Genomic DNA, 18,623 nt, shown 5'->3' with positions numbered 1-18,623 from the left:
ACTATGTGCCTTGCGTATATGATTTCATCTGCTGTCATCACTTGGTCAAGAGAAATTGTCAGAAAATCACAATTCCTTCCATGAAAAGCAAGACAAGCAAAGAAGCAGATTTTAAAAGTCTTGAAACCAGGAAAGTAAAATGACACTGAAGTATAATTTATGATAAATTATAACTAAATAAACTTATACTAGAGTAACTGGGTGTGGTATAAATGAAATACACTTAATGCTGTGAGTTTTAATACATCTTTTTTTTTTTTTAGTGTTTTTAATAGTTTTTCAACTACTTTAATGCTCTGGGGGAAAAAATAACCTTTAAAATGGACAGAAAATATGTATATGAACCACGTCTTTCCTTTGGCCTCAAGCTCCAACAGGGCTCAACACAGTGCTGGTCTTTATTTAAAATCTAGGTATTTTGTACTTCCTGGATTTTTTTTTTTTTTTGGCATTCATTTTGACTTCTAAGAAAACTATTGCATGAAAATACAATTTATCTTGATGACTGAGTTTTTGGCACCCACTTAATTTTGCATTCAAAGTCAGTGCCTCACTTTCCTTGCCCCACTCCCAGACCAGCTCTAAACCATTCATACTTGACTAGGGTTTGTCAGGGTCTCACACGCAGCCCTTGGTGGCAGTGGCAGGGGGAGGGTGTGCGTACCCCTTTTTGTTGTGTTTCACAGCCTGCCCACTGATGTTTTAATCACTCACTTCATCCCGCTTCCTCTTTTAATTGCTTTACTCACTATCATGGCAACATCACCCCTACCAAGTTCTTGTTGCAAATCATTCTATATGATATTATAGAATAATATATCACATAGCAAATAATTCTATATGATATGGTGAATATAAGTCTTTATGCAAGTGTGTGCTCAATCGCGACCAAATCTTTACGACCCCGTGGACTGTAGCCCATCCATGAAATTTTCCAGGCAAGAATACTCATGCGAGTTTCCATTTCTTACTCCAGAGGATCTTCCTGATCCAGGGATTGAACCTGCCTTTCTTGCATCTCCTGCTTTGGCAGGCAGATTCTTTACTACTGCGCCACCTGGGAAGCCTGTGTGTTTTTATACGTTTGTCCAAACCCACAGAAACATTAAGACACCGAGAGTGAGCCCTAATGTCAGCTGCTGCTGCTGCTGCTAAGTCGCATCAGTCGTGTCCGAATCTGTGCGACCCCATGCACTAGAGCCTACCAGAGTCCTCCGTCCATGGGATTCTGCAGGCAAAAGTAATGGAGTGGGTTGCCATTGCCTTCTCCGTAATGTCAGCTAAGAACTAGCAAAGATAATGATGTGTCCATCAATTGTTACAATGTTGATGGTGAGGGAGGCTGTGTATGTGGTCGGGAAAATGGTACATAGGAAGTCTCTGCACCAGCCTCTCAATTTTGCTCTGAACTAAAACTGCACTAAAAATAAAGTCTATTTACCAAGTCATGATGTCACTCACATTCTGCACTCTAATCCCTCTCTAGTAACAGGGCAAAGTGTCAGCCAACAGAAACAAAAGATCTGTCAGGATGGAATGAGAAAATGCTCAGGGGATCTGGGGTCCCGGCCTCCGAGGACCGGACCACCATTCTCTCTCACCTTTCTTGTCCGACAAGCTCACGGCCAGAATCTCCCAAGTGGTGATGGAGTCTTTCAAAAACACTGTCGTGAAATTCGTGGAGATTCTGGTCCAGGGAGAAATTGGGGCAGGGGGGGGTTGTTGGGGATTAGGAGAAGACATCTAGCAGGGTACAGGGGGAGACCAAGTAGGGAGGGGCCACAAGGGACAGGGTTGGAAGGGGGCTGGAGGTGGGTACACTTAGGTAGCCCCAACTCGATTTTTCTAGGCTGGGTTGTGTGCTTCCACGATTCCACGCAAGAAGGGGGTGAGGTGCATGCAAATGCAGTGTCCAGTCTAGGGTGATCATAGAAGCTGGCCTGGGGATGGGCTGAAGGGGGGCCATCCCAGCCTTACCCATTTTTGTCTGGTGGTTGAAAGTCCTGAATGATGATCCACAACCAGCTCTCGGGGAATTGGCTTCGGGAAATGATGTCCTCTTCTGGGATTATTTCATCATCCAGGTCACCTGCGGGTGGGGGTGGGGGTTTAAAACAGACTGAATCCCCCCTCCTGCTCCTTCCACTGTCCCTTTTAGATATTTATCTTTATAATCCCCTAAAGGGATTCCTAACATGGACACGCCAAAGGTCACATGACCACTTCCAGGGATCCTAGGCACATTTGCCCCTAGAGGCTCCTTTCTCCATAAAAAAATATTACATGTCATATTTTACAGCCTTGTTGGTATAAAGGTAAAAATAAGCCACACTGCATTGAGTTGATTTGTTTTTTCCCCTTCTTTGATTTTCAAGGGAATGAAAACATTTGCATGAATGAGCCTCTAAAGGCATCATTGGTCCAAGCCTGCTGTGTTATGTTAACCATGTGATGGTTAAGTCTATCCTGAAAACAATGGGGCTAGCTGAGAGATTCCCTGGACTTGATGGAGATTGCCAAAGAGACTGTGGCTTTTAAAAGCCATCTTGACCCCATCAGCAAGTACACAAAGCTGGGCTAGAATAGAGTTAAATTCTGGCTGAGCTTTCTTCAAAAAATGATGAACAGATTTTAATTTGATTTTGGGGCTTCCCTGGAGGTTCAGATTGTAAAGAATCTGCCTGTCAATGCAGGAGTTTCAGGTTCAGTCCCTGGGTTGGGAAGATCCCCTGGAGGAGGAAATGGCTCCCCACTCCAGTATTCTTGCCTGGGAAATCCCGTAGACAGAGGAGCCTGGTGGGCTACAGCCATGGAGTCACAAAGAGTCACTCAGTGATTAACACTTTCACTTTTCTGCCTAACCACAGAGTAGGTGGGATTCCATAGATACTTAAATCCACCCATAAAAGTGAAGAAAGTGAAAGTCACTCAGTCATGTCCGACTCTTTGCGACCCCATGGACTATACAGTCCATGGAATTCTCCAGGCCAGAATACTGGAGTGGGTAGCCCTTCCCTTCTCCAAGGGATCTTCCCAACCCCGGGATGGAACCCATTTCTCCTGCATTGGAGGCAGATTCTTTACCAGCTGAGCCACAAGGGAAGCCCAATACTCTGGAATAATCTATCAAAGTGCCTTTGGGATACTAACTCTTAATCAACCCTCTGTATCGTCCCCAGTTGGCTAAAGAAATGACACAATGCTAGGGGGAAAAAAAGTCATCCATGTGTGTGTAAATCATGCACACATTGTCTAAATTTCTTCTTTGCAAAAGAAAAGTCTTGGGTCACTGGAGCAGAGAGTAGCATGCCTAGTCATTGTAATTTGCAAAGAGACTGAAGGTCGAGTTCTGTGCTCATGTATGTTGGGAATCACTATGTTTTTGGTGGGGTAGAGGGTTGAAGGGGTTGCTAGTTTTCCAGCGAAAGGAATTCAGAAATATTTGACTTTGGCAATGGCTGCTTTTGAGAGGTTCTGCAGATAATTCAGTTTCAACAAAGCCCATTCTGGCACAGAAGTCCTCTAATTAAGACATATTAAAAGATGTTTTAAAAAACAAAAAGAAAAGGAGAGGGACTTCCCTGGTGGTCCAGTGGTGAAGGTCCTGAAGTTCCACTGCAGGGGGCACAGGTTCAATCCCTGATCAGGGAACTAAGATTCTGCATGCCACATGGCATAACCAAAAATTTAAAAAATTGAATAATGGTGGGATCAGGCCACACCGGGCTCCTCTGTCTCTCAACAGATGGCAGTGGAGACTCTTGTCAGTTCTGTAAAGGCCACTTTGTGGTGAGATCACTCTGATTTTGCTTAAAGGGGGCTTCTAAGAGAAGCCCTGGGTTTGCTTAAGATTGATGTGGCCTGAGATGTAGAATTTTGACTGTGTACATGTCCTATCCAGAACCGAATGGATGACTGAATGGTTGAACATTGACTGGGCAAAGGTTGAGCAGGTCTCTTCAGAAGGCAACATGAATTAGTTTTCTTTGGTAAAGGCAAGCTTATAACCCATCTCATGTCTTCCTACTGGCAACTAGTGTGACCAGCTCTATCTTCTAGAACGTTCCCTCAGACCGTGGGAGGGAGGGGTGTCCTGAGCACTGGCAAGTCAAACTTCAGAGTGTCTGGGGCCAGGGCCAGGCTAATCCAGCCAGGCAGGAAATTTCCTTGCCCTCAGGAGAGGAGTCTTCTCCACTAGGCTAGGTCCGTCTTCCCTCAGGCAGGCACTTTCTTCCACCTACGACAGACCCGCATACCCCTCAGACAGGACGTCCTTCCCTCTCAGACAGGGATCTCCTTCCCCCACTGGAGATCTCCTCCTCCCTCAGACAGGCACGCCTTCCTCCCTCTGCGGACAGGCCTCCTCCCCACCTGGGGCTCGCTGGATAGGGACCTCTTCTTCCTTCAGACAGGCACCTGCTCCCCCTAGGACTGGACTCCCCGCTCCTTGAACGGTTGGCTCCTCCTCCCACCTCGGACAGGCCCGGCCTCCCCGGGACTCACTCCTGGCCAGCTCCAGGGCGCCGTTGCGGCTGTGCTGCTGCCGCAGCCGAGCGATGTACTCGCAGCAGTCCAGGAAGGCCTTGACGCACGCGTCGCCCTGCAGGATGAACTGGGCCCGGCGCTGGCACGGGAACTTCATGGGGTTGTCCCGCATGCCGTCTTCGCAGCACTTGCGCAGATCGCCGCTGTACTGACCCACTATGGGAACACAGAATCCCCCCCACGTCCCGCGCGGCCTCAGCTGCGGCCTCGAAGCAGCAGGCACTCAGGACACAGCCCAGGGAGAACTTCCCCACGGTCAGACCCTCCCCTTCCCTCTCTAGCTGGGATCCAGAAGGGGTGGGAACCAGCGGAGGGCGCACACCTTTATCCATCCTCTTCTCCATGAGCTGCACCGAGCGGCGTCGGCGGGCGGCTGGTTTTGGGCACTGCGGATCTAAAGGCAGGTGGAAGGGGAACCAGATGGGTTAGGCACCTACTATGTTTCTGCTTTATTGACTATGCCAAAGCCTTTGACTGTGTGGGTAACAATAAACTGTGGAAAATTCTGAAAGAGATGGGAATACCAGACCACCTGACCTGCCCCTTGAGAAACCTGTATGCAGGTCAGGAAGCAACAGTTAGAACTGGACATGGAACAACACATTGGTTCCAAAGAGGAAAAGGAGTACGTCAAGGCTATATACTGTCACCCTGCTTATTTAACTTCTATGCAGAGTACATCATGAGAAACGCTGGGCTGGAGGAAGCACAAGCTGGAATCAAGATTGCCAGGAAAAATATCAATAACCTCAGATATGCAGATGACACCACCCTTATGGCAGAAAATGAAGAGGAACTAAAAAGCCTCTTGATGAAAGTGAAAGAGGAGAGTGAAAAAGTTGGCTTAAAGCTCAACATTCAGAAAACGAAGATCATGGCATCTAGTCCCATCACTTCATGGGAAATAGTTGGGGAAACAGTGGAAACAGTATCAGACTTTATTTTTTTGGGCTCCAAAATCACTGCAGATGTTGATTGCAGCCATGAAATTAAAAGACGCTTACTCCATATATATGGAATTTAGAAAGATGGCAATGACGACCTTGTATGCAAGACAGCAAAAAAGACACAGATGTGTATAACGGACTTTTGGACTCAGAGGGAGAGGGAGAGGGTGGGATGATTTGGGAGAATGGCATTCTAACATGTATACTATCATGTAAGAATCGAATCGCCAGTCTATGTCTGACGCAAGATACAGCATGCTTGGGGCTGGTGCATGGGGATGACCCAGAGAGATGTTATGGGGAGGGATGTGGGAGGGGGGTTCATGTTTGGGAACGCATGTAAGAATTAAAGATTTTAAAATTAAAAAAAAATTAAAAAAAAAAAGACGCTTACTCCTTGGAAGGAAAGTTATGACCAACCTAGATAGCATATTCAAAAGCAGAGACATTGCTTTGCCAACAAAGGTCTGTCTAGTCAAGGCTATGGTTTTTCTAGTGGTCATGTATGGATGTGAGAGTTGGACTGTGAAGAAAGCTGAGTGCCGAAGAATCGATGCTTTTGAACTATGGTGTTGGAGAAGACTCTTGAGAGTCCCTTGGACTGCAAGGAGATCCAACCAGTCCATCCTAAAGGAGATCAGTCCTAGGTGTTCGTTGGAAGGACAGATGCTGAGGCTGAAACTCCAATACTTTGGAAACCTCATGCGAAGACTTGACTCATTGGGAAAGACCTTGATGCTTGTAGGAGAAGGGAATGACAGACGATGAGATGGCTGGATGGCATCACCGACTCAATGGACATGGGTTTAGATAAACTCCGGGAGTTGGTGATGGACAGGGAGGCCTGGCGTGCTGCAGTTCATGGGGTTACAAAGAGTTGGACACGGGTGAGCGACTGAACTGACTGACTGATGTGTCCTTGGTTTCCTTCCTACTGCTGCCTCCCCTCACCCCCACCCCCGCCGTGATGTTGGAGTGTTATTGCAGCCCATACCGAGGCTCAGAAAGAAGTGATTTGAGAGATGGTGGTGGAGGTGGGACTTCAACATCCCAACCTGCACCCCAGAGCCCCGCCCTTAGCCTGCTCTCAGTATCTGGGTGATGGAGGCCCCGCTCTCACCTGCCCTGCCTCTCCCTGCCTCCTCACCTGTCCTCTGCTGGGTCTCCAGGCCCTGGCTGGTCTTGAGGGTGAGTCCTGCATCCGTGAAGACGCCAGCATAGTCTCTTCCACTGCCTGGGGTGCAGCCAATGTCCGCTTTCTCCACCACGTCCCAGATCTGCGGGGTGGAGTGGAGGCGGAGGGTCAGAAGTGCCACCACCCTCTGGCCAACTTGTCCATCCAGCCCCACCCCACCCACCCTATCCTGCTCCCCAAGCTGGCAGGCCACGATGGACAATCCAGAGTTGGACTCTGGACTGCATCCATTCCCAGCACCATCTTCAACGTGGACCTTTGTCCACCCACATTCTCAACCTCAGCTTGACTTCAACCCATCCCCGTGTCTACATCCATTCAGACCTCTATGCTCAGCCCATCTGCTCCGCTCCATCACCATTCCCAGGTGGCTCAGTGGTAAAGGATCTGCCTGCCAATGCAGGAGACACAGGTCCCATCCCTGGGTGGGGAAGGTCCCCTGGAGAAGGAAATGGCAACCCACTCCAGTATTCTTGCCTGGGAAATGCCATGCACAGAGAAGCCTGGTGGGCTACAGTCCATGGGGTTGAAAAAGAGTTGGACAGGACTGAGTGACTGAACGACAACAAGCAGCATTCCCACCTCAACCCAATGCCATCTCTGAACCAACCTCAGCGACTCTGGGGCATACCTTACTCTGGGTCAATTTGTTCTTCTTATTCAGCACAAACACGCCCTTGTCCACGGCCACCAGCCCCACTCGGGACCCCTGGTTAGCCTCGATCTTCAGGGTTATCTGTTTCCCGGGTCGATGCTTTTTCTCTTCCTTCCCATCATTTTTCACCACCAGCTATGGGAGGGGAAGCAGGTTGGAGGGGGAAGTCAGCCCTGTAAGACCCCAAGAAGCCCAAGACAGAGGAGGTCTTGAGGTGGACTGAAAGGGGAGGGGAAGAAGCAAGCCAAACTGGCATCAGGCAGAAAAGAGAGAAAACCAGGAGCAAGGCAGACACTGAGTGCAAGCCTCCACTTACGAAATAAATGAGTCATAGGGATCAAATACACAGTGTGAAGAAGATAGTCAGTAACCACATAGGATCTTTGTATGGTGACACGTGGTTACTAACAGGACTCATCATGGTGAGCATTTTGAAACACAGAAATATCGAATCACATACTGATATTCGGATTGTAGAAATGTCGTACGCCAGGAACTAACATAGTGGCATAGGTCAATTAGGCACTTCCCTGTAGCTCAGTCGGTAAAGAATCCACCTGCAATGCAGGAGACCCAGGTTTGATCCCTGGGTTGGGAAGATCCCCTGGAGAAGGAAATGACAACCCACTCCAGTACTCTTGCCTGGGAAATCCCATGTACAGAGGAGCCCAGCAGACTACAGTCCATGGGATTTCAAAGAGTCGGACATGACTTAGCGAGTAACCACGACCATAGGTCAATTCTACTTCAAACAAACATACTCATAGAAAAAGAGATCAGATGTGTGGTAAAGGGAGGGGGAACTGAGTGAAGGTGGTTAAAAACAAACTTTCAGCTATAAGTACCAGGGGTGTAATGTACAATATAATAAATACATGTACTTAACCCTGCTGCGCCATTATATAGGAAGGTCATTAGAGGAAACCCTGAATTCTCACCACAAGGGGAAAGATTTTTTTTTTCTATTTCTTTAATCTCACATCTCTACGAGATGATCGGTATTCACTCAACTTATTATGGTGATCACTTATGATGTACCTCGGTTAAATCATGCTCTACACCTTAAACTTAGTACTGTGTGTAAATTACATTTCAATAAAACTGGGAGAAAAAGAAGCTAAGGGAACTTCCCTGGTGGTCCAGTGGTTAGGACTTTGCCTTCCAATTCAGGGAGTACAGGTTCGATCCCTGGTTGGGGTGCTAAGATCCCACCTGCCTCCCAGCCAAAAAACCAAAAGCATAAAATAGAAGTAGTATTGTAACAAACTCACTAAAGACTTTAAAAAATGGTCCATATGAAGAAAAAAAAAGATGAAGAAACTGAGGCTGAAAGAGACGGAAGAATGAGATGGGAAAGGAGGAGGGGCAGGTACTCTGAAATGGGGGAGAGGCATGGACTCGTAAGGCTGGAGAGAGACAGAGCCAGAGGCACAAGACGGGGAGAGGGACAGCCAGGCGGAGGGTCCCCAGATGGGCACAGAGAGGTGCCAGGGAGCTTACCGTGCCCATACACGAGTCCTTGACATCCACCCACACAGAGTCGGCCACCACCTCCCTCTGGCCATTGGCATTGATCAGCGTGTAATAGGCCACCAGGCGGAAGGAAGGGATGAAGTCTGATGTGATGGTCAAGGGCAACACCACCAGGTCCTGGCCGGGCTCTCGGTCCTGGCGTCCCACCTTCAAGAGCTTCCCCTTGTTCATGATCTGGGGGAACAGTTCAGTATAAGGATAAGGAAGGTGAGCGGGAGAATGGGTGGGAGTCAGGGTTGGGGGAGGTGGAATCTGGGATGGATGAGGGCTCCCAGGGATGCTGGGAGTTCTAGAAAGCCACGGACCATGTAGGTGTAGTAGCGGATCTTGGCTTGCTGGCTGGGGTCCGTGCGCAGGTGGAAGTTGACGTTGAGAGTGTCCCCAGGCTTGAGCTCCACGCGGGGCACAGAGAGGTGCAGGTAGTTATTGGAGTTCCCCTGGGTGTTGTAGGGTAGGGCCTGCATGGTCCTGGTGGCCTGTCGCTCCTCAGGGATATTGTCCTTCTTTGTGCGTACCTGGTCAGGGAAAGACAGACGCCATGATGCCCACCTGCCCTCCCCAGAGACATCTAAATCCATACCCCTGAGACTAGGCATTTCATGTGAGGAGAAAGACTTTGCAGATGAGATTAGGTTAAGGATATTAAGGAGATGGGGAAGAAACCGAATGATCCAGGTGGGCCCAATGCCATCACAAGTGTGCATAGAAGATGTCTAGGCAGGGACTTCCTTGATGGCACAGTGGATAAGAATCTGCCTGCCAATGCAGGGAACATGGGTCCGATCCCTGGTCTGGGAAGATTACACAGGCTGTGGAGCAAAAGCCTGTGTGTCACAACTATTGAGCCTATGCACCCTAGAGCCTGTGGTCTGCAACAGAGAGAAGCCACCTCAGTGACAAATCCAAGCACCACAACTAGAGAAGCTGGCAAACAGCAACGAAGACCCGGTGCCACCGATGAATAAATAAAATGAATAAATAAATAATTTAAAATAAAAAGGCATCTGGGCAGAAGACATCTAGAAGGTAGGACCCTGCTGTGCAGATGGAAACACATCTGTGCGTGCAAACTATTACATACAGAATGGATAACCAAGGCCCTACAGCACAGCACAGGGAGCTCTATTCAATATCCTGTGATAAACCATTATGGAAAAAACTATGAAAAAGAACGTACATATGTATATGCCTAACTGAATCATTGTGCTGTACAGCAGTAATTAACACAACATTGTAAGTCAATTCTACTTCAAATAAATGAAAACATAAAGAGAGCCCTTTTATGCAAATGAAAACATGTCTGTGGATGGCACATCCCTTTATGCAAATGAAAGGAACCCACTCTATGCCCAGGACAGGATCCTTTTGTGCATAAGTTAGGACCCCACTCTACAAAATTAAGTCCCCTGAGGCTGGCCCAGAACTCACGGTGATGGTCAGGGGATCCCGTTTGTTCTGTGTGTTGATGCTTAGCATGGCCACGCCATCATCCTGGGTCAAGGACTGCACATTGCTGCCCTGGGTCACCACTGGGATGCGGCGGGCAGGGGAGCCGTCAGGGTTCGTCACGTACACCTGTGGGTACAGGGGCAGGTGGAGGGCATTTAGGCAGACCCAGAGGTGTGATCGTGCTCAGGACCAGTGTCAAGGGGTGCAGTCCTGCCCAGGGTCTCACCATGAGGTCGAAGGGCATGGCAGGTTTGAAGAACGTGGGGGTCTTGGTGAAATGGATCTGGTAGGGGGAAGTCACAATGGGGATCCCGGTGCGCTCCGCCTCCACCATGTCGCTGCCTGAGGGGGGCCAGCCATGAGGGTGGGCTCCTGGGCCACCCTTCAGGACCAGGCTTCCCCCATCAGACTGCACTCTGCCTTCGTACTGGGCCTCTGTCCTTAGACTATCTCCCTCATCGACCTGATTCCACCTTCATTCTGAATATCCACCCTCAGAATGAGTCTCCCCTCTTGCACTGGGTCTTATGCCTCAGAGTGGTTCTTCCCTGTCAGATTGGACCCCTCTTTCATTCTGGGCCTCCTCCCTCAGACGAGGTCTCCCCTGTAAGACTGGATGCCCCTCTTCATTCTGCACCTCCTCCCTCAGGCTAGACCTCCTCTGCCAGCCTGGACCCCCCCCTTAATTCTGGGCTTCCTCTCTCAGACGAGACCTCCCTTGTCAGACTGGATCCTGCCCCCTTCCTTCTTGGCCTTCTCCCTCAGATTGCATGACCCCCCTCAGACTGGATCCCCCTTTCATTCTGGGCCTCCGCCCTCAGACTGGGCCTCACCTGATTGCAAGATGACGGTGGCGGACACATATATGGACTTGCCCACCAGGGCATCAGCTCGGGAGGGCTGTACTCCATTCAGCAAAACCTGACGTCTCAGTATGGCCTCCCCATTACCATCGTTGATCTGGGGGAGACAGTAAGGGTTCATGGCGGAGGGGAGACCTGGAGGGAGTGCCCAGGGGGTGAGCTCAGACGACAGGAGACAGGAAGGGTGTTCAGGGTGGAGGAGACCAGACAGGGCCTCTGTTAGGTACCGGAACACGGGTGAGGGAGTGAGTCAATGAAATTCTCCGGTCACCATCCTGGACCCCAAAGATGACGAAAGCTGTTCCGTCCACGTGCTCCCCATACAAGAACCTGCGATGCAGGGACAGTCTCACATTTTTGCTTCTGCAGATGAGTCTTCCTCCAAACTAGCTTTGGCCTCGGTTAAGCCCCTCACCGCACTTGGCCCCTCCCCCTGCCCCTCACCTGGCAATGATGTTGATCTTCAGGCCATCTGGGTCATCAACGTAGTAGAATTTCTCTTCAGGCTCTAGCTGGACCTCAAAACTGGGAAGCACTGGGGGGACAGATTATGTTGGTGGGGGACCAGCACTGGGCCCAGCCTGATGCACTCCCCCCTCCCCCCACCCCCTAGCCCCGGCTCCCTGGCCCTCTTACCATATTCCTTCACCTCAAACTCAGTGGAGAAGACCTGCTGCGGAGAATCTTCATAGTGGGCTTTGATCTTCCACACCCCCATGCTGTGGGGAAGGTAGGCTGGTGATCTGGGCACACCTGGCAGCCCCCCACTCCCTCTCCTGGGGTAGGGGAGCCCCAAACCCCCTCCTGGAGGACCTGACATACTTCACCAGTTCTGGAATGTTCCAGGACAAGGCCAAGATGCCAAACTGGTTGTGAGAAGACAGGGAGTCCCGCTTGACAAGGACGCCATCGGGAGTCTGTGGGGAGACAGAGAAATGGCTCTTCAGAGATGAGGCTTTGCCTCTTGGCTCGCCCCTCCCTGTCTACCTCTGGACATTCTCTCTGTGTTAGGTCCACAGGGGCAGTGGTGAAGAACGTGCCCCTGAGCCAGTCAGCTTGGGTTCAAATCCCCACTGAGCCAATTACAAGCTGTGGGACCTTGGGCAAGTTACTTAGCCTCTCTGTGCTCAATGAGCATATCTAGAAAAAGATAATTATTACCCCTATGTCACTGGTTTGGGACATGTTAATATAGGCAAGAGCTGATGATGATCAGCGTCTCTCCAAAGACAAATAATGACTAGCATTTGGGACTTCCCTGGTGGTGGCCCAGTGGCTAAAACTCCACACTTCCAATGCAGGGATTGCACGCTCGACCCCTGGTCATGGAACTAGATTCCACATGTCGCAGTTACAACGCAACACAACCTAATAAACAGATGTTAAAAATGATAATAACTAGCACGTGTCATCTATTGTGATGCAGGACCCTGTGCTAAGCATTTGATTAGCACATACATATACCACACATAACTGCCCACATTTGCCTTTTTGACATAGCAATGTTGCATGGCTCGACCTCATACACATGTGATTTCATGCACTGCCAACAGTTAACCATCAGGAGACATCACATAGAAATCCGGTTTTCTGGCTTCTCTTGGAAATTAGGGTCACTGTGGATAACATGCTTCTGTTGGTACGGGGTGACATTTGCTGGGAGCTGAGCACGGTGCCTCTAGGGGAGATGTGTGTCCTGTTCATCTCTAAAGCCAGCTCACAGCCCTCAGGACCTGGCCCTTGTTAGCTCTGTGTAATCTCAGGAAATACTCAGGAAGATCCCCAGAGGAGGACATGCCCCAGTCTTCCTGCCTTCTCTCTCCCTTCACCCTACATGTATGGTTCCCTCCCCGTCTCTCCCTGCTTCTCTCTCCCCTCTCCTTCCCTCCCTCCTTCCAGTAACTTTTTATTTATCCCACTACCCGCCAAGCATGCTGTCAACAGAAAATCCCTTACTCTCCATTTGGAATTTATGTTCAGTGGAGGTTAGGGGAAGGTGCAATTAATAAAATGTATAGATCCAATTTACGATGCCAGAAGGAGAGGGGGTGTTGCAGTTTTACAGGGCACTCAGTGAGATCTCACTGTAAAATTGGGACACGGGAACAAAGACTTGAAGGAGGTGAGGGAGCGGTCGGTGCGGAAATTTCCAGGAAGAGGGTTTCCTGGGTAGGGGGAATAGCCCACGCAAAGTCCCCGGGGCAGGGCTGTGCCTGAGGAGACCGGTGTGCGGCTGGTGCAGAGCGAGCCAAGAAGAGGGAAGAAGCGAGGGCAGGGAGGGGATGGGGAAGGTCTTGCAGAGTCCTGTGGGCTGCGGGAGGACTTGAAATTTTGTTCTCAGCGAAGTGGGAGGCCTGGAGGGCTGGGGGCTGAGGAGAGGGCAGGGCCTGACTCAAGTGCTCACGGGCGCCCTCTGGCGGCACTAGGGAATTAGTGTCTGTCATCATCCCAAGCCTCGGATGAAGCAACAGACTCGGAAAGGTCAAGTGACCTGTCCAGAGTCACACAGTGACCGGGTGTCTATCTGGAGCTAGAATCCTCAGGCGCAAGCAAGCATCGCGCCACGTGGTCTCCCTGGCTCCCGGCCCCCTCTCCCGACCTCTCTATATGCCTCTCTTTGACTTTGGGTCTCCGCCGGTGGCTCTTTCTCTGTCTCGATCTCTTTGTCTCTCCCTTGGTCTCAGCCCCGGGTAGGTCTGGGGCCCCGGTTGGCTGGTACCTCGATGCTGATGAAAACCGTCTGGCCCACGGGCAGCAGCTTGTGGTCCACAGTGAAGACCCGACAGAGGACTGATGGGTGGGAGAGAGAGAGACAGAGTTGGGTGAGACTCTGCCCCTCCTCCAGCCCTGCCCCTCCCCAATCCCACCCTCTCCAGCCACCCCTCCCCGCCCCTTACGCGTGGAGCCTGGGGTGTAGATGGTCTTGTCCGTCTGGATGAAGAGGTACCCGCTCTGAAGGCTGATCAGCACCACCTTCTCCACCTGGACATTCCCGAAGGTCGCGACAACAATCACGAACTTGTGCCCCTTGTCTGATTTTAACTCTTTGCTGGCCGGGATCTGGGAGTGAACCAAGAGATCATTAGGGGTCTGCTCCACCTGCCCTCTTCACAACAAAGCCTGCCCATCAATTCTGGTTTGCCCAGATTTGGGGAGTAACGGGGTACTGAGATGGGGGGAGGGTTAGAGAGGGGCTTGGGGTCAGAGGGAGGCATGGGAAGGGGAAGCAAGAGGCAGCTCAGAGGAGGGAGGGCTCAGAAGGGGAAGGGACTCAAAGAGAAGACTCAGATGGAAGGGCCTCTGAAGGAAGAGGAGGGCTTAGAGAGGGAGGGGCTAGGAGGGCCGGGGCTCAGAAATGGGAAAGGGCTCAGAGATCCTAGAGCTTGGAAGGAGGTGGACTTGAGAGAGACCAGGGGCTACTGTATAGCACAGGGACCTCTGCTCAATATTACGTAACAGCCTAAATGAGGCAAGAATTTGGAAAAGAATGTATATATGTATGTATGTGTATCACTGAATCCCTTGACTGCACACCTGAAATTACTGCAACATTACCCTCCAGTATAAATTTAAAAGCCGGGAACCCAAAGCCAGTGCTTTGGGACAACCCAGAGGGATAGGGTGGGGAGCAATGTGGAAGCGGTTTTTAGGATGGGGGGGGGGCGACACATGCATACCCGTGGCCGATTCATGTTGATGTATGGCAAAAACCATCACAATATTGTAAAGTAATTGTCTTCCAATTAAAATAAGTTAATTAACTTTAAATAAAAAAGAAGGTGGAGACAGCTCAGAGAAAGCTCTGGACGAAGCAGTGGGAGGGGCTCAGAAAAGGGAGGGCTCAGATGGCCGAGGGGGAGACTCAGAAGGGGCGGGGCTCAGGCAGTGTGGGTGGGGCTCAGAGAGGGGGAGGGCTCTCGGAGGACTCCGTGGAGGACTCTCAGAGCCGGTGCGGCATCAGCAGGACTGGGCTCCCTGGCGCGCCCACCTTGATGGTGACGGTGCTCAGGTAGCCATTGTTGCTGTTCAGCTGGGTGTTTTCGTTTGACAGCACTTGTTTCTTGGCCGGGAAGTCGTGGACTGTGACCGAGACCTGAATATTCCCTTGTCCTCCGTGGGCCTCCAGCACCACAGTCTCCTCGCTCTCCAGACGCAGGACGTTGGGGGTGATCATGGAATACCTGCCGGAAGGGAGCATGGGGCGTGGAGCTGTCATGCCCGGAAGCCCGAGCTGCCAGCCCTTCCCCAGGGTGAGCACTCTGCCCCAGTCCCTGGTCTCACAGGGGATCCGGTGACCGGCAGACAACTGGGGGCGGGGCGGGGGTGGGGGATGGGAGGCAGGGGCGGTGCTGCACATCCCATCAACTGCTGAACACCAAAATGAGAGGTGCCAACTCTTCCAAGACTTCCAGACTCACCACTGAACCCGCTTATTCCGGGAGCTCTAATCCCAAAGTCTTTAAACACCCCGAGTCTCTAAACACCCAGCCCTGAACACCATGTGTGCTATGTGCTAAGTGGTGTCAATGGTGCCCAACTCTTTGCTGCCCTCTAGACTGTAGCCGGCCAGGCTCCTTTGTTCATGGGATTCTCCAGGCAAGAATACCAGAGTGGGTTGCTGGTGCCCTCCTCCAGGGGATCTTCCTGGCCCAGGGATCAAACCCGCGTCTCCTGTGTCTCCTGCATTGCAAGTAGATTCCTTACCTGCTGAGCCACCAGGACAGCCAAGACCATCCCAAACTCCTCCCTAAACCTGTGGCACCCCAGACCCAGATCCACTCCCTCAGCCACATACACCCACGCGAAGTCTCTAGACCCTTAAAACCTGAAACTACAAACTCCCAGAATCTGTGACGGTCAAATGTCCAGGACGCCAAGTCACCTCTCCTGCAGAATCACTCATTCCACGTGCACGCCCTACACACGCAGGGCCTTGTACCACAAATGCACACTCTCGTCTCCGAAGCAGCCTTTTTTGGGGGTCAGGCTGTGACTACTCACATGGGGTTCCCCAAGGCCATGGGGAGACTGGCTAGAAGCAGCAGCAGCAGCAGGCTGGGACCTGAGGTGGGCTGCATGGTGCTGGGGCAGTGGAGGAACAGAGGGATGGAGGGACAGAGGGAGAGGGCGGTGAGGCGGTGGGGGGGCAATGAGCTGAGGTTGCTGGAGGCTACCTTTTATTTGGCTCCTGCCTTCCTCCCTCCCCTGACCAGCTCTTACTCCCTGCAGCCTCCCTCCTCCCTGGGACTGCCCCAGATTTCTCAATACTGTTTCCTAAGTTTTCAATCTGTAGTGCCAGCATGCCTGGCATAAGTAACCCGGGGCCATGTTCTTCAGCTACAGGGTCACAACAACCTCCTGCCCTGGCCTTCCTCTGGGTCACGGCCAGCTGGTGATCAGGGACTTTTCCCGGTTACATCCACTTGGTAGTAGATGAAAGCAGAGGGCAGAGAGCCACCCTTCGCCCCCAAGTCCAGATATCTGGGCCTGGCCCACAGTCTACTTTTAAGCATGCATTTATTCAGCAGACTCTTCCTGTGAGTCCATCTCTGTGCTAGCATCTCATGTCCCACTTCCAGAATCTTCCATGTTGGCATGGGGCTGGGTCCGGGGACAGAGTCCAATATCAATGGTCCTAGCCCCATGGAGTGTTTTCTCCACTGGAGAAGGACTCAGCTTCTTGGAGAGTCAGGGAAGGTTTCTTGGAGGAGGGGACATTTCAGCTGGGCTTTGAAGTATGTGTAGGAGTTCACTATCCAACTGAGAATGTTTTCTAGGGCAAGGAGAGCCTGGAATTCCCTTCACCTAATCTCGTCAAGAGGCCTGAGTGGCTAAAAAGTCATAATTGAGGAAAGTCCCATGGCTAGCTTTTGTTACATCAACACCTTCTTAGGGGAGGGAGGTTCAAGAGGGATGGGACATGTGTATACCTATGGCTGATTCATGTTTATGTATGGCAGAAACCAACATAACATTGTAAAGCAATTATCCTCCAATTAAAAAATAAATTTAAAAACATCCTCGGGATATTATTATTGTTAAAAATTGTATTTAACCTGTTGCATACGAATTGGTAATATAGTCATATGGTTCAATATCTAAAAGGTAACCTTCCTCCTGCTCTTGTTGCTAGCCATCAGGGTCTCGGACATGACCCTGTAACCAAGTCTCACGTTTCTCTCCAGAGGTATATTATACATTTACAAACATTCACACGTTTCAAAAACAAATATCAGAAAGCTCTACACACTCTTCTTCCTGTTCTCCGTGGGTTACACCTTGCTTTTTCATAAACAATATACAGTAGAGATTGTCTCACTATCAGAGCACAGAGAGCTTTCTTGTTCTTACAGGCAGTGAAAGTAACCAGTCTTCTACTGATGGACAGACAGACTTCCTATTCTTACAAAACCATGCTCCCTCCAAAGAGTAATCTGCATTATTGCCCAGTTCTCATGATTGTTAACTGGTAAACCTAGGGGAAATTACTGATAACCACTTGAGCCTCAGTTTCCTCCTGTAAAGGGGTTATAACAGCAAGCAACTTCAAAGGGTTCTTACTACAATGAGAAAAGATAATTCTGATCAAAGGCTGTGTTTTAACAGTAACCTTGCTAGATATCGCTAAATTCCCCTCCGTAGTTATATTGATTTGCATATTCACCAGTCTTGCACAAAGTTGCCAATTTCCTCACTCCCGCCCCTCCCCCTCCCCCACCCCTGTCCCCGGCCCACCACCCTATTTTTGCCTCAGTGTCAATTTAATGTGCTTGTAAGTTGAGCCTCTGGGGGATGGGGAGAATGTGAAGCCAGGTGTAGGGAGGATGGGGGATCTATCTAGAACCCTGAAGAGATGGAGGATTCAGAAGCCCAGAGGGCTGTTTTCCAGAGCCTCCTTGAAGGGGTTAACAGGGACCTCACTCTGATTTCCTGTAAACCGTGCTCTTTTCCTGGCCATGCCCCCTGTGTCCCTCCCCCCGAGTAGGGGGAGGCGTGGAGAAACAACAAACCTGGACTCTGTCTGATCTGATTGCGACACCCTTTCCTTGGAAGAGGAGGAGGGGGTGGGGGGAGGCAAACACTTGCTTACCCTACAGAACTGGGGTTCAACTTCTGAAACTGAGATATGGCCACCTTCTAGGATCCTCCACTCCCCAATACTTTCTTTATCTTTCTCCCCCGTCCACCCGCCAAAACATTCACCCCGTTTCCTGGTTCCGTTATAGACTTAAGCCTTAGGGCTCTGTGATTTGTCAAGGAATCAAGAATTTGAGAAGGAATTCCTGCTGACCTCGCTCTCCCCGCGGGGTTGCATGCCCCTCCCTCAGAGCCTCAGTTAGTCCATCTGAACAAAGGGGCTGATGGCAGTTCCTGCTGCTCTTTTTTATTCTGGCCACACCGAGCAGCAGGCAGGTGGGATCTTAGCTCCCCCAACC

General features: G+C 50.6%; 1 protein-coding gene and 1 long non-coding RNA gene across 3 annotated transcripts in view; one reads left to right on the top strand and one right to left on the bottom strand.

Annotated features, from left to right (window-relative positions):
• The window catches only part of LOC114114921 (complement C3-like), a 36,651-nt gene extending 20,281 nt beyond the window's left edge, over nt 1-16,370 (bottom strand). The window contains exons 1-19 of one of the 2 annotated variants that reach the window (XM_042250075.1): nt 16,189-16,370; nt 15,176-15,368; nt 14,085-14,247; nt 13,907-13,977; nt 12,010-12,104; nt 11,824-11,906; nt 11,632-11,722; nt 11,415-11,517; nt 11,158-11,284; nt 10,551-10,666; nt 10,304-10,450; nt 9,181-9,390; nt 8,843-9,049; nt 7,319-7,477; nt 6,640-6,769; nt 4,868-4,939; nt 4,504-4,701; nt 1,978-2,089; nt 1,602-1,687 (exon numbers count right to left, since the gene is read on the bottom strand). In XM_042250075.1, coding sequence (XP_042106009.1) covers nt 1,602-1,687; nt 1,978-2,089; nt 4,504-4,701; nt 4,868-4,939; nt 6,640-6,769; nt 7,319-7,477; nt 8,843-9,049; nt 9,181-9,390; nt 10,304-10,450; nt 10,551-10,666; nt 11,158-11,284; nt 11,415-11,517; nt 11,632-11,722; nt 11,824-11,906; nt 12,010-12,104; nt 13,907-13,977; nt 14,085-14,247; nt 15,176-15,368; nt 16,189-16,265 — 2,440 coding nt within the window. In that variant the 5' untranslated portion in view covers nt 16,266-16,370. Of the gene's footprint in view, nt 1-1,601; nt 1,688-1,977; nt 2,090-4,503; nt 4,702-4,867; nt 4,940-6,639; nt 6,770-7,318; nt 7,478-8,842; nt 9,050-9,180; nt 9,391-10,303; nt 10,451-10,550; nt 10,667-11,157; nt 11,285-11,414; nt 11,518-11,631; nt 11,723-11,823; nt 11,907-12,009; nt 12,105-13,906; nt 13,978-14,084; nt 14,248-15,175; nt 15,369-15,793 lie in introns of both variants that reach the window. The other variant, XM_060415540.1, reaches the window with a different exon arrangement.
• LOC132659804 (uncharacterized) lies at nt 15,123-17,209 on the top strand. The gene is made up of 2 exons (XR_009600644.1): nt 15,123-15,437; nt 15,743-17,209. It is a non-coding gene; the product is annotated as an uncharacterized LOC132659804 (long non-coding RNA).
• The last annotated feature ends 1,414 nt before the right edge of the window (nt 17,210-18,623 follow it).

This window comes from Ovis aries, chromosome 5 (assembly GCF_016772045.2).
Source record: "Ovis aries strain OAR_USU_Benz2616 breed Rambouillet chromosome 5, ARS-UI_Ramb_v3.0, whole genome shotgun sequence".
NCBI lineage: Eukaryota > Metazoa > Chordata > Mammalia > Artiodactyla > Bovidae > Ovis > Ovis aries.
This window is presented reverse-complemented; position numbering and strand designations above follow the sequence as displayed.